Source organism: Euleptes europaea, chromosome 21, assembly GCF_029931775.1.
Source record: "Euleptes europaea isolate rEulEur1 chromosome 21, rEulEur1.hap1, whole genome shotgun sequence".
NCBI classification, from domain to species: domain Eukaryota; kingdom Metazoa; phylum Chordata; class Lepidosauria; order Squamata; family Sphaerodactylidae; genus Euleptes; species Euleptes europaea.
In genome coordinates this window covers 15,506,796-15,521,808 of record NC_079332.1, presented here as the reverse complement: position 1 = coordinate 15,521,808, position 15,013 = coordinate 15,506,796, and the positions used below count along the sequence as shown (strand labels likewise).

Sequence of the window (15,013 nt, the reverse complement as noted above, 5' to 3'; positions counted from 1 at the left end):
AACACTTCTTTGGATAGCTGGCGGTTTCCTCCTGGTCATCCGGCCGTTTGGCAGCATGTTACACAGAGGGGAGAAGGGCATAAAAAGCAAAAATTTAAAAACTGCCCCTGCTTTTAGGAACAGCAATGACTGATTTCAGGGAACAACCGCAGGTGCGTGGGTTGTTATTTCCTCCCGGCTCCAGAATACCCGAGGACAGATTGGCAGGTTAACGGTTGAGAAGAAACGCAGCCGTTCCAGTTGCAACTGCCGCGTCGCTTTACAGAACGGGCAACCCGGGGATGGGGAAGGCCTCCGCAAAGACCTCCACCTCTTCCTTGAGGGACTTCAGGGACGCCTGGTACTTCTCGTCGGACACCAGCTTCTCCTTAAACTCCCGCAATGTCGCTTTGGGGCTCATGTCATTCTGGACCCGCAAGGTGAGCTCGATACCTGCGGGAGGACAAGAGGCACGCAGGGAAACCGATTGGACAGAGCAGGTAAAGCAGGGTAGTAAGCTGGAATAATAAATTCAGCACGCTGGCTCTGGTTCTGGAGGAAGACTCTGACTCAGCTACACTGACGCATTCCAGGGAAAAAATAATTTGGGTTTTTGGGCATGTGCAAGTGACAGCTAAGAACGAGAGGGGAAGCTGGAAGAGACTGGAAGTAGACCTTGCCTTAACACTGGGGAAAAAACACCTCCCCCTGTGTGTGTGTGTGTGTTAAGTACTGTCAAGTCACTTCCAACTCACGGCGCCCCTCTGAATCAGTGTCCTCCAAAACATCCTATCCTTAACACCCTTGCTCAGGTCTTGCAAACTGAGGGCCGTGGCTTCCTTCATAGAGTCGATCCATCTCTTGTTGGGTCTTCCTCTTTTGCTGCTGCCCTCAACTTTTCCTAGCATGACTGTCTTTTCCAGTGACTCTTGTCTTCTCATAATGTGACCAAAATACGATAAGCCTCAGTTTAGTCATTTTAGCTTCTAGGGTCGGTTCAGGCTTGATTTGATCTATAACCCACTGATTTGTTTTTTGGGCAGTCCACGGGATCTGTAACCCTCTCCCCCAGCACCACATTTCGAAGGAATCTATTTTCTTCCTATCCACTTTCTTCATCATCCAGCTTTCACACCCCTACATAGTAATAGGGAATAAGATGGCATGAATTAGATTCCCTCCCCCTAGGCCACAGATTTTAGCAAAGCAGAAGTGGCTGAACTACAGCCACTGCGGTGTAGTCCTTAAGAGTGCCAGACTAGTATCAGGGAGACCAGGGTTGGAACCCACACTCATGCCACGGGAGCTCTCTGGGTGGCCTTGGGCCAGTCACAGTCTCTCAGCCTGACCTACCTCACAGGGTTGTTGTGAGGATAAAACGGAGGGGAGGAGAATGATGTAAGCTGCTTTGGGTCCCCACTGGGGAAAGAGCCAGGGTATAAATGAATTCAATCAATAAAATAAACTTTAAACGGCCGGCCAGGAAACAGAAAACAAACTCTCCAGTCCCACCCACCACTTCAGAACTTGGATACTTGCCTTTATGAATGAAGTGAGCTACTTTTTGGAAGTCCTTTTCCACGAAGCCCCTGGAGGTCAGAGCCGGGGTCCCTAATCTCAGCCCGCTGGGCCTCAGCGCACTCTTGTCCCCTAGGCAGGAAGAAATGCATTTATTTATTTATTTATTTACTTACTCCACTGATGCCCTGACCTGACAGAGGTCTATAAAATTATGCATGGTATGGAGAGAGTGGACAGGGAGAAGTTTTCTCCCTCTCTCATAATACCAGAACGCGGGGTCACCTGCTGAAACTGGAGGGGGAGAGACTCCAAGCATAGAACAGGAAGTATTTCTTCACACAACGCAGAGTTAAATTGTGGAACTCCCTGCCCCAGGATGTGGTGATGGCTGCCAACTTGGAAGGCTTTAAGAGGGGAGTGGACATGTTCATGGAGGATAGAGCTATTCATGGCTACTAGTCAACATGGATACTAGTCATGATGCATACCTATTCTCTCCAGTATTAGAGGAGCCTGTCTATTATTAGGAGCCATGGAAGCCAGGCAGGATAAATGCTGCCACAGCCTTGTTTGTGGGCTTCCTGGAGGCACCTGGTTTGCCACTGAGTGGACACACTGCTGGACTTGATGGGCCTCGGTCTGATCCAGCAGGGCTTTTCTTATGTTCTTATGACCTGGATGGCCCAGTCTAGCCCGATCTCGTCAGATCTCAAAAGCTAAGCCTGGTTGGTTCTGGTTAGCGCTTGGATGGGAAGACTGCCAAGGAAGTCCAGGGTTGCTACGCAGAGGCCGGCAATGGCAAACCACCTCCGCAAGAGAAACCTCCCCCCCCCCGGCCTCCCCCCTCCTCACCTGGGCAGGTGTTCTTGTTGCACGCGATCGAGCACAGCTCGAGCACCCGTTCTGCCCGCCCGCCATCTGTTCCTCGGCTCCGCAGGTCCACCAGGATTAGATGGTTGTCGGACCCCCCTGGAAGATGCCCCCCCCCAAGAGAAAGGTGAGAAAAGGCACTCAGAACCCACCATGTTAGAATCATGGTCTTAACAAGGTGGCCGTAGGCAAGAGACTCTTTCTCCCTCCCTGCATGGTGTAGTAGTTAAGAGCAGCAGACTCTAATCTGGAGAACCAGGTTCAACTCCCCACTCCTCCTCAGGAATCACAGAATCACAGAGTTGGAAGGGACCACCAGGGTCATCTAGTCCAACCCCCTGCACAATGCAGGAAATTAACAACTACCCCCCCCCACATCCCCAGTGACCCCAACCCTCCCCCCGCCATGCAGGATCCCACAATCAAAGCACTCCCGACAGATGGCCATCTAGCCTCTGCTTAAAGACCTCCAAAGACGGGGACTCCACCACCCTCCGAGGCAGCGCATTCCACCGTCCAACAGCCCTCACCGTCAAAACGTTCTTCCTAATGCTTAGGTGGAATCGCTTTTCTCTTAGTTTAAATCCATTACTCCGTGTCCTAGTCTCTGGAGCAACAGAGAACAAGCTAGTTCCCTCGTCAACATGACATCCCTTCCAATATTTAAACATGGCTATCATGTCTCCCCTCAACCTTCTCTTCTCCAGACTAAACAAACCCAACTCCCTAAGTCTCTCCTCAAAGGGCATGGATTCGAGACCTTTGACCATTCTGGTCGCTCTCCTCTGGACACGCTCCAACTTGTCAACATCCTTCTTAAATTGTGGAGCCCAAAACTGGACACAGTATTCCAAGTGAGGTCTGACCAATGCAGACTACAGTGGTAGTATTACTTCCCTTGATCTAGACACAATACTCCTATTGATGCACCCCAGAATTGCATTGGCCTTCTTAAAAGAGTTGGTTTTTATACCCTGCTTTTCGTTACCTTTAAGGAGTTTCAAAACAGCTTACAATCGCCTTCCTCTCCCTGCAACAGGCACCTTGTGAGGTAGGTGGGGCTGAGAGAGTTCGGAGAGAACTGTGACTGGCCCAAGGTCACCCTGCAGGCTTCATGTGGAGGAGTGGGGAATCGAACCCGTTCACCGGATTACAGTCCACCACCCTTAACCCCGACACCAAGCTGGCTCTCCCAAAATATTTACAGTGATCTGTACTCTGCTCAAATCATACAGATTTCAAAAGGAACAACTTGCAGACAGAATTCATTTAAGTATTATTTATGTAGGGGCAGGGTGGTGGACCTCTGGAGAACCTCCCGGGTTCAGTTCCCTGCTGTACAATTTGGGGATAATACCTCTAACCCATTCTAACCTGCAAGCCTGTGCTAACGCATCTGAAATTCTCTGAATGCTGGAACTAGCCTACAAACGCTAATGATAATTATTGGCATTTCCACCCTCCCCCAGCAAACAAGATCCAGAGCGATACACGGTCCGCCCGCCGGTCGCTTCTCACCGGTCACAATGTGGTACCCCAAGGCCATGAGCGCCTTCGCCAGAGCTTTGCAGTTGGCGACCACCTGCTTCTGGTAAATTTTGAATTCCGGGGTCATGGCTTGCTTGAGGGCGACGGCAATTCCTGGCCAAAAGAAAAAGAGTACGATTGGGAAAGAGCGGAGGCAACGCATTTGGGGGTACGCGGTGGTGGGAAGTGCTGTCAAATCGCAGCTGACTTATGGCAACGCCGTAGGGTTTTCAAGGCGAGACGGGAACAGAGGTGTTTTGTCATCGCCTGCCTCTGCATAGCAACCCTGGACTTCCTTGGTGGTCTCCCATCCAAGTACTAACCAGGGCTGACCCTACTTAGCTTCTGAGACCTGACGAGATCAGGCTAGCCTGGGTCATCCAGGTCAGGGCAAGAGACGAACAGAGGTGGTTTGCCCTTGCCTGCCTCTGAGAAGCAACTCTGGACTTCCTTGGTGGTCTCCCATCCAAGTGGTAACCAGGCCCAACCCTGCTTAGCTTCCAAGATCTGATGAGATCAGGCTAGCCTGGGCCATCCAGGTGAGCAGGAGATGTTCAGAGGTGGTTTGCCATTGCCTGCCTCGGCGTAGCAACCCTGGACTTCCTTGGGGGTCTCCCATCCAAGTGCTGACCAGGGCTGATCCTGCTTAGCTTCTGAGATCTGATGAGATTGGGCTAGCCTGGGCCATCCAGGTCAGGGCAAGAGACAAACAGAGGTGGTTTGCTCTTGCCTGCCTCTGAGAAGCAACCCTGGACTTCCTTGGTGGTCTCCAATCCAAGTGGTAACCAGGCCCAACCCTGCTTAGCATCTGAGATCTGATGAGACAGGGCTAGCCCAGGCCATCCAGGTTAGAGCAGAAACAGACAGAGGTGGTTTGCCATTGCCTTCCTCTGCGTAGCGACCCTGGACTTCCTTGCTGGTCTCCCATCCAAATACTAACCAGGGCCGACCCTGCTTAGCTTCCGAGGTATGTCTTGCAGTCAGAATGGGAGAGTGTCCAAAGATTTTAAGCAGTGCTATTAACAGGAGGGAAAAACTGAAACCATGAAAGGACAGGACAGGGGAATGATAACCTTCCTCCAGATAACACAGGTGCACGGGCCACTTTTGGTTTTGCTGGAGGACCCCGTGAACCTTTACCCTGCCATGTTTTTGTAGTCTGGAATGTGGAGACCCTCTCACCTGCAATGGCGTGGTTGTGAGGCCCTCCCTGCAACCCCGGAAACACGGCTTGATTAATGAGGCTTTCGAAGTTGTACGGGACTTCCTTTCCAGTTTTGGGGTCCACACTCCGAGCACCTGGGGAAAAAACGGGAGAAAGGCAGCGGTCGCTGGAATGATGCTCCAAGCTGCCCCCTCTCCCGAGTCTGTCAATCCCGACCTTCCGTTCCCCATGTCTGTCCGTCTCCATTCCCCGCCCCCGCCCCAAAAAAAGGCTGAATAATATCAATGGCAGTACTGGGCAAGGTGGAACAGCGATCCGATTCAGGATAAGCCCCTTTATAACTGCTCCAGACTTAGAGACACCTTTATAACTATGATGTTTTGACAACTGTATTTATGGCTGAAATATAACATCTCATTTAAGAGGGAAACACACACGGGGGTTAGTTGCCCGTTTGTATGGAAGCGTCAAACAGATGAAGTTTTGAAGAGCACAGCGTACCTACAGTCATGAAGATTTTCGGAAAGTCATGTACATTTGTCATCTGGAATGGTGACTGTTTTGACCACCTTGGTGGGCTCCCACCCAAATATTAACCAAGGCTGACCCTGCTTAGCTTCTGAGATCAGGCTAGCCTGGGTCACCAGGACAGGGCTGAGACAAATAGAGGTGGTTTGCAATTGCCTGCCTCTGTGTAGCAACCCTGGACTTCCTTGGTGGTCTCCCATCCAAGTACTAACCAGGTCAAAACGGGTTTGGTCAAAGTCTAATTCTGTGATTGTATGTCGATTTGTGGTATATGTTTACACGAATATGAAAAGTTGGTTTTTATATGCTGACTTTCTCTACCACTTAAGGGAGACTCAAACCAGCTTACAGTCGCCTTCCCCTCCCCACAACAGACACCCTGTGAGGTAGGTGGGGCTGAGAGAGCTGTGACAAGCCCAAGGTCACCTAGCAGTCTTCATGTGTAGGGGTGGGGAAACAAATCCAGTTCACCAGATTAGCCTCCGCTGCTCATGTGGAGGAGTGGGGAATCGAACCCAGTTCTCCAGATCAGAGTCCACCACTCCAAACCACCGCTCTTAACCACTACGGCACGCTGGCTTTGGTAGGCTATTGCAGAACCTTATATATGTTATTAACTTTAGCAAGTAATCAATATATACATATTTTATACTGATATAACCTTTACATTATATAATCTTTGGCCCTGAATGTTGATTTTTCCTTGAACTTTGGGTACTTAATTCTGTTGTTTTTAGGGTTAAGGTTTTTTCCCCCCTTTGTTGTTGGTGTAAGCCCCTTTCCTACATGCTTCAGCGAAACATGGAAATCATGGGTATCATCCAATTCTCCGGTGACTGTTCCAGTCATTCGCTACGTCTAGCCTCATGCCTGTGAACCGGCATTCAGTTGCACCGTGACCCTCACCTTTCCTGTAGAAGATCATGCCCGCCCGGCACCCCCGTAAGGTTTTGTGGGTCGTGGTGGAGACCACATCGCAGTGCTCGAAGGGCGACGGCACCACTCCGGCGGCCACCAAGCCACTGATATGGGCCATGTCGGCCATCAGGTACGCGCTGTTCTCATCAGCGATCTTCCTCAGGCGGGCGTATTCCAGGTTACGCGAGTAGCAGCTGACCCCTATGGCAAAAACAAGACAGTTAACCGGATGGAAAAGAATGAGGGGGCAGCCTGTTCTTTATTTTAACCAAGACGGATTTTTTCTCCCACAGAAAGAAGCAGGAGAGAAGCAAAGATGCTTTGGAGATGCTAGATTAGGGGTGTCAGACTCAGTTGTTACGAGGGGCTGGATATCATAGAAATGTCGCTTGGTCAGGCCGGGCCATGCCTCGCCAGCCCAGATCCGGGGATGGGGGTTTGCTGTCTCGGCTGGCTTGCGGGCTGGGTAAGAGCTCTCAAGGGGCTGGATCCAGCCTGCGGGCCTTACGTTTGACACCCCAGGCTAGATTATCCAATAATTCTCCCGACATGGAGGACACACCGTGGAATCTCCAGGGTGTCGGAAGAGCTCTTCCGAATTCAGAAATTCGCTTTTCTCCAGATTATTACCTGCAATTATCAGTTTCGGATGGAACAGGCGTGCGTTCTCCTCTAATCGGTCATAGTTGATATAACCCGTTTCAGGGTTGACCTGGAGGCACGGACAAGAGGGGAAATAAACCAGGGCAGCACTTCCAGCTCGTGCAGATAGATAGCAAGATAATGGTCTAAGGAGGCAGGGCCGGGTATCGGTAATGTAATCCACCAGGTCAGAACTTTGGTTGCATACACTGGCTTTAGAAGGCCTTTTCCCACAACACAACACCTTCATTGAACGTTAGTACCTTGTGTGCGCGAGGATTATTCTCCTTACTCAAAACCCAACCCACCAGCATGCTGTGTCAGTGTCGGGCCAAGATCTGGGAGACTCGCGTTTGAATCCCCCCACTCTTCCACGGAAGCTCGCTGATGATCTTGGGCAATCACACATTCTCGGCCCATCCTACCTCACATGGTCGTTGCAAGGATACAATGAAGGAGAGGAGAACAACATGAGCTGCTTTGGGGGGAAAGCTTTTGCAAGTTAAAGGCTCACTTCATCAGATGCATGAAGTGTTTGTCCATTAATCAGATGCATGCATATTAAAAGTTGCAGATAATCAGCTTGTAGCATACATGTTATCTGCCTAATGAAGATACACTCCGTGGATCTGATGAAGTGAAAGCTGGATCACAAAAAACTCTGCTAGAATAAATTCTGTGAAACCTCAAAGATGCTGCTGGACTTCACTTTAATTTGTTAGTGTAGAGATAGCTGTCTATCCTTGTACAAATCTATGGTGAGACCACACTTGGAATACCGTGTAGAGTTCTGGTCACCACACCAAAAAAGGATATTGCAGAGCTTGAGAAGGTGCAGAAAAGAGCAACCAAAATGATCAAGGGACAAGAGCAACTGCCCTATGAGGAGCAGTTGAAACACTTAGGGCTGTTTAGCTTGGAAAGAAGGCAAGGGGAGACATGGCAGAGGTCTATAAAATTATGCATGGCATGGAGAGAGTGGACAGGAAGAAGCTTTTCTCCCTCTCTCATAATACTAGAACGTGGGGTCATCTGCTGAAGCTGGAGGGTGAGAGATTCAAAACTCATAAAAGGGAGTATTTCTTAACGCAGAGTTCAGTTGTGGAACTCCCTGCCCCAGGAAGTGGTGATGGCTGCTAAATTGGAAGGCTTGAAGAAGGGAGCGGACATATTCATGGAGGGCTATCCATGGCTACTAGTCAAAATGGGTACTAGTCATGATGCACACCTATTCTCTCCTGTCTCAGAGGAGCAGGCCTATGGTATTAGGTGCTGTGGAACCCAGGCAGGATAAATGCTGCTGCAGTCGCCTTGCTTGTGGGCTTCCTAGAGGCACCTGGTTGGCCACTGTGTGAACAGACTGTTGGACTTGATGGGCCTTGGTCTGATCCAGCAGGGCTTTTATGTTCTCATCTTTTATCCATCAACAGTTCCTGGCACCAGCTGGCCTGAGAAGCAATGTTGCCCAGTAGGTAGAGTGTAGATGCATTCTTATTATATTCTCCCTTTCTTCCATTGTGGAACACGAGAAGGCATAGAGAGAGGATTCACTGAAGTTCCCCTACCTAGGCAGTGACCAAGTGCCCTCAAATCCATATCCCCCGATTACCCAAATTTGGGTTTGAGTTTCTCCTGCGCTTTGTTTTAACTGGCAGCTGTGCTTCATGTAACAGAGCTCAGATCCAACACTTTGGGTCATTTCTGGAAGGGCAGAACTCGAACTCAGATCTCTCTGGGAAAGGAACACCATCGCCAGGCACGGGTTGCCGCTTACCTTGTACGGCATGGATTCAAAGAAGATGGAGGTGGCCGAGATCTTCTTCTTGTCGGTCATGAAGCCGTGCGTCAGGTGACCCCCGTCGGGCAGATCCAGCCCCATGATTCTGCCGTGGGGTTCCACCAAGGCGGTGTAGACGGCAAAGTTGGCGGGAGACCCTAAGGCAGAACGGAAACCCTGAGCGCAAGGAGCCGGAGGAAGGAACATACAGTCTCCTCCTAAGTAGAAGCTGCTCTCTATCTGTTGGTTTTGCACACCCACGACATTTAGGACACCGACCGAGAACAGATTGCGTTTCCTTTCTTTATCATAGGATCATAGAGTTGGAAGGGACCACCAGGGTCACCTAGTCCAACCCCCTGCACAATGTAGGAAATATTCCTCTTCTACTGCAGACCGACCCAGCTGCCCCAAAGTTTCTGCACGCCTGGCGCTGAGCCATAAAAACGTTCCCCTCGCTTTTAGGGCTACGGGGCGGCAGGTCCTTCTCCACGCTTGAAACGGGGAATGCGGGCACCCCCTCCCACCCTGCCGTCCCCTTCTGGTTTTGTTCAACGGGCCAAAACTGTCCCTGGCTCAGGACGCCTAAAAGAAAAGACTGGGTTGGGGATTACCTGAATAGGGCTGGACGTTGACGCCCCATTTCTGAGGGTCCAGCCCATAAGCCTCCAAAGCCCGCTTCTGGCACAGCCTCTCCAGTTCGTCCACAAACTCCGTCCCGCCGTAGTATCTAAAGAGAAGGACGTTTTTTTATTATATTTTATTATATCACAGAAGCGACTCAGGGTCTCCATTTCTGTTTGTGCGGAGCCATCCGATCCAGATTCAGCAGGGTCTCCCGGATCCTACTCTGACACTCTAACTCAGGGGTGTCAAACATGAGGGCCGCAGGCCGGATCTGGCCCCTTGAGAGCTCTTATCCGGCACGTGAGCCAACCGCCTCCCCCCCAGTCCCGATCTGGGCTGGTGAGGCCTGGCCCGGCTTGACCGCATGACATTTATGTCATATCCAGCCCTCGTAACAATGGAGCTCGACACCCCTGCTCTAAGGGCTATGCCAGGCTGAATCTGGGAGACCCAGGTTCGAATCCCTGCTCTTCCATGGAGGTTCGCTGGGTGACCCCAGCCCGGCCTAGCCTACCTCACAAGGCTGTTTTGAGGACAAAAATGGAAGGAGAGGAGAATGTTGTTGTAAACTGCTTTGGGTCTTCACTGGGGAGAAAAGCAGGGTATAAATGAAGCGGTGAATGAAGCGGCTTGCATTGCCGCGGCTTTCCAGGTAAAGATCTTTCACCTGACCCTCTTAACTGGAGATGTGCAAGATTCGAACCCGGGACCTTCTGCATGCTAAGCGGGTGCTTTCTCTTTGAACTACAGTCCCTTCTTTAAAGGTGGTCTATACCCAGGTTCGAATTCCGCATTCTGCCACGGAAGCTGGCTGGGTGACCTCGGGACAGTCACGTACTCTCAGCCTAAGCTACCTCACAGGGTTGTTGTGAGGAGAAAAAGGAGATGAGGAGACCGAGGCAAGCCGCTTTGGGTCCCCATGGGGGAAGAAGGCAGGATGTTAATGAAGTAAATAAAACATTTCATAATGCACATTAAATCCATGCAAATTATGCATGCATTTGGAAAGGATGCACCTGGATTTGGACTATTAAATTTGGACTATAAAAAGTGAACGGATCCTGGATTTGGACTATTAAATTTGGACTATAAAAATGAACGGATCCTGGATTTGGACTATTAAATTTGGACTATAAAAATGAACGGATCCTGGATTTGGACTATTAAGTTTGGACTATAAAAATGAACGGATCCTGGATTTGGACTATTAAATTTGGACTATAAAAAGTGAACGGATCCTGGATTTGGACTATTAAATTTGGACTATAAAAAGTGAACGGATCCTGGATTTGGACTATTAAATTTGGACTATAAAAAGTGAACGGATCCTGGATTTGGACTATTAAATTTGGACTATAAAAATGAACGGATCCTGGATTTGGACTATTAAATTTGGACTATAAAAAGTGAACGGATCCTGGATTTGAACTATTAAATTTGGACTATAAAAAGTGAACGGATCCTGGATTTGGACTATTAAATTTGGACTATAAAAAGTGAACGGATCCTGGATTTGGACTATTAAATTTGGACTATAAAAATGAACGGATCCTGGATTTGGACTATTAAATTTGGACTATAAAAATGAACGGATCCTGGATTTGGACTATTAAATTTGGACTATAAAAAGTGAACGGATCCTGGATTTGGACTATTAAATTTGGACTATAAAAATGAACGGATCCTGGATTTGGACTATTAAATTTGGACTATAAAAATGAACGGATCCTGGATTTGGACTATTAAATTTGGACTATAAAAATGAACGGATCCTGGATTTGGACTATTAAATTTGGACTATAAAAATGAACGGATCCTGGATTTGAACTATTAAATTTGGACTATAAAAAGTGAACGGATCCTGGATTTGGACTATTAAATTTGGACTATAAAAAGTGAACGGATCCTGGATTTGGACTATTAAATTTGGACTATAAAAAGTGAACGGATCCTGGATTTGGACTATTAAATTTGGACTATAAAAATGAACGGATCCTGGATTTGAACTATTAAATTTGGACTATAAAAAGTGAACGGATCCTGGATTTGGACTATTAAATTTGGACTATAAAAAGTGAACGGATCCTGGATTTGGACTATTAAATTTGGACTATAAAAAGTGAACGGATCCTGGATTTGGACTATTAAATTTGGACTATAAAAATGAACGGATCCTGGATTTGAACTATTAAATTTGGACTATAAAAAGTGAACGGATCCTGGATTTGGACTATTAAATTTGGACTATAAAAAGTGAACGGATCCTGGATTTGGACTATTAAATTTGGACTATAAAAATGAACGGATCCTGGATTTGGACTATTAAATTTGGACTATAAAAATGAACGGATCCTGGATTTGGACTATTAAATTTGGACTATAAAAAGTGAACGGATCCTGGATTTGGACTATTAAATTTGGACTATAAAAAGTGAACGGATCCTGGATTTGGACTATTAAATTTGGACTATAAAAATGAACGGATCCTGGATTTGGACTATTAAATTTGGACTATAAAAAGTGAACGGATCCTGGATTTGAACTATTAAATTTGGACTATAAAAAGTGAACGGATCCTGGATTTGGACTATTAAATTTGGACTATAAAAAGTGAACGGATCCTGGATTTGGACTATTAAATTTGGACTATAAAAATGAACGGATCCTGGATTTGGACTATTAAATTTGGACTATAAAAAGTGAACGGATCCTGGATTTGAACTATTAAATTTGGACTATAAAAAGTGAACGGATCCTGGATTTGGACTATTAAAAAGGGAACAGAAAACATTCAAATCCCCACGGAAGCTAGCTGGGCGACCGTGGGCCAGTCACACACACTCTCGGCCTAGCCTACCTCACAGGGTTGTTGTGAGGATACAAGAGGAGAATGACGTAAGCCCCCTTGGGGTCCCCGTTGGGGAGAAAGGCGGGGTATAAATGAATTAAAGAAATAAATATTTTGTTTTTGCGGGCGAGTCCTCTGAAGGTACATCTGAACAACGGGGCGCCGGGAGGGACCCGCAAACCAACGCCTCCACCCCTGCGAGAGAAGACAGGTCATTTTTCTTCGGCACGGCCTGGGCTAAAACGCAAGAAGCCCCCCTTCCCGGCCCACCTTTGCCCCGGGTAGCCTTCTGAATACTTGTTGTTCATACAGGAGCCCAGGGCTTCCAGGACCGCTCGACTCGCAAAGTTCTCCGACGCGATCAGCTCCAGCCCGAGCCGCTGCCGCTGCTTCTCCTTCCGGATGATCTCGTACACCTTCGCAAGAGGAGGAAACGTATTCTCATGGCCTCGTCCGCCCCCCCGGAAGAAACCCCCCAAAGTTGTTTAGCAGGGTGGGAGCAAAGGTTGCGTGGTGTAGTGGTTAGGAGCAGCGGACTCTAATCTGGAGAACCGGGTTCGATCCCCCACTCCTCCACATGAGCCGTGGACTCTAATCTGGTTTCCCCACTCCTCCACCTGAGCGGCGGACTGTAATCTGGAGAACCGGTTCAATTCCCCACTCTTCCACATGAGCTGTGGACTCTAATCTGGAGAACCAGGTTCAATTCCCCACTCTTCCACATGAAGCCAGCTGGGTGACCTTGGGCTAGTCACAGTTCTCTCCGAACTCTCTCAGCCCCGCCTACCTCCCAGGGTGTCTGTTGTGCGGAGGGGAAGGGAAGGTGATTGTAATCCAGTTGGATTCTCCCTTCAGTGGTAGAGAAAGTCGGCATATAAAAACCAAAACCTCTTCTTATTCTTCTATATAAAGTGTGAGATCATCTACTTATGGACTTAGGGGCATATAAAAACCAAAACTTCTTCTTATTCTTCTATATAAAGTGTGAGATCATCTACTTAGGGAATTTTTTAAAAGGACTGAACTGCTATTATACCCAAGATGAGATCTGAACGGGGCTTTTTCAACCCCAAACTCTTAGCCAATTGTTACACCAATAATGGGAAAAGTAAACCAAATGACACTGGAGCCCCAGTGGGAAGTGTTCAAATCCGGGAAGGGTTCGAGCCAAACCGGCTACAAATTTCTCAATGAACGGCGTCACTGTACCGACGTCAATAATCCCTTCCCGGCCTCCCTCCCCTCCCCGCGACGCCCTTGGCTTCCCAGTTCTCGTGACGGTGACGTCCTTTAAGCTCTCCCGGCAGGATCAATGCAACCTTCTAACCTCTGGGTCGTTGGTGTCCAAAGGTTCCACCACCATCGCGTTATGAGAGGTCCAGAGCTCTGGGCTGATACGGTCGCCATCAGCGTTGGTGACGTCGGCCATGGCTCTTTGCCCCCTCCGTTCTATCACAGGGTGAGAAAAGAAAGGTTACAAGGGAGGATTTGCAGAACAAGGGAGGAGGAGGAGGAGGAGGAGTTCATTTTTATATGCCGACTTCCTCTACCGCTTAAGGCAGAATCAAACCGGCTTGCAATCCCCTTCCCTCCCCCTCCTCACAACCATCACCCTGTGAGGCAGGTGGGGCGGAGAGAGCTGTGACTAGCCCCAGGTCACCCAGCTGGCTTCAGGCGTAGGAGTGGGGAAACCAATCCCGTTCACCAGATTAGCCTCCGCCACTCATGGGGAGGAGCGGGGAATCAAACCCGGTTCTCCAGATCCCAGTCTACTGCTCCAAACCACTGCTCTTAACCACACCACCATGCTGGAGGTCTTCAGGCTTTTAAAAATTAAAATTTATTTATTAAAAATTAATTTTATTTATTAAATAAAATTAAATAAAATACATATATATGTGTGTGTGTATATATATGTATGTATATATGTATGTGTGTATATATATATATATATGTATACATATATATATATATATATATATATATGTATATATATATATGTATATATATATATACATATATGTATATATATGTATGTCAAGCATGAGTAAGTATGTACAGATATTACTTATGAGCCAGGGTGGTGTAGTGGTTAAGAGCAGTGGACTCTATTCTGGAGAACCTGGTTGGATTCCCCACTCCTCCACATGAAGCCTACTGGGTGACCTTGGGATAGTCACAATTCTCTCCAAACTCTCTTAGCCCCACCTACCTCACAAGGTGTCTGTTGTGGGGAGAGGAAGGGAAGGTGATCATAAGCTGCTTTGAGACTCCTTAAAGGTAGAGAACAAACACCTCTTCTCTTCCTCTTGTTACAAACCATAGTAGTTAATTGCAAATAAGCTTGGATTCTCGAAAGCTTATACTCTGGACTCGGGCTTTGTCTCATAGCAATTACTCACAGGTCATTTTATAAAACTGTTCTGTTTTTCGTAGTTTGAGGGGATAAGCTTATAAACCGCCCAGAGTATTTTTTAAAAGGGGCAACGGAAAAATACAATGTAAAACGAATTAAGTTATAATAGTGGGATTCGGGGTTGGGGTGGAACAATCCAAAGGTTCATTCTCAATCTGGGTGAACCCTAGGCACCTGGACAAACAGACGTCTGGA

General features: G+C 48.0%; 1 protein-coding gene across 1 annotated transcript; it reads right to left on the bottom strand.

The window, feature by feature from the left end:
* Positions 1–258: 258 nt before the first annotated feature.
* SHMT1 (serine hydroxymethyltransferase 1) lies at positions 259–13,831 on the bottom strand. Its single transcript, XM_056866213.1, has 11 exons — positions 13,730–13,831; positions 12,673–12,818; positions 9,542–9,657; positions 8,925–9,085; positions 7,139–7,220; positions 6,497–6,709; positions 5,080–5,196; positions 3,889–4,011; positions 2,353–2,469; positions 1,519–1,629; positions 259–432 (listed from the first exon to the last, which is right to left on the bottom strand). Exons 1-11 carry the CDS (start codon positions 13,829–13,831, stop codon positions 260–262), a joined length of 1,461 nt encoding a protein of 486 aa, XP_056722191.1. The 3' UTR covers position 259.
* Positions 13,832–15,013: the final 1,182 nt, after the last annotated feature.

Excerpts from the sequence above, each read along its gene's own strand:
- SHMT1 (XM_056866213.1), bottom strand. The coding sequence starts at position 13,831 with ATGGCCGACGTCACCAACGCTGATGGCGACCGTATCAGCCCAGAGCTC. Across the intron at positions 4,012-5,079 it reads TCACAACCACGCCATTGCAG|GAATTGCCGTCGCCCTCAAG; the intron begins GTGAGAGGGTCT and ends TCTTTTGGCCAG. Across the intron at positions 1,630-2,352 it reads CAACAAGAACACCTGCCCAG|GGGACAAGAGTGCGCTGAGG; the intron begins GTGAGGAGGGGG and ends CTTCCTGCCTAG.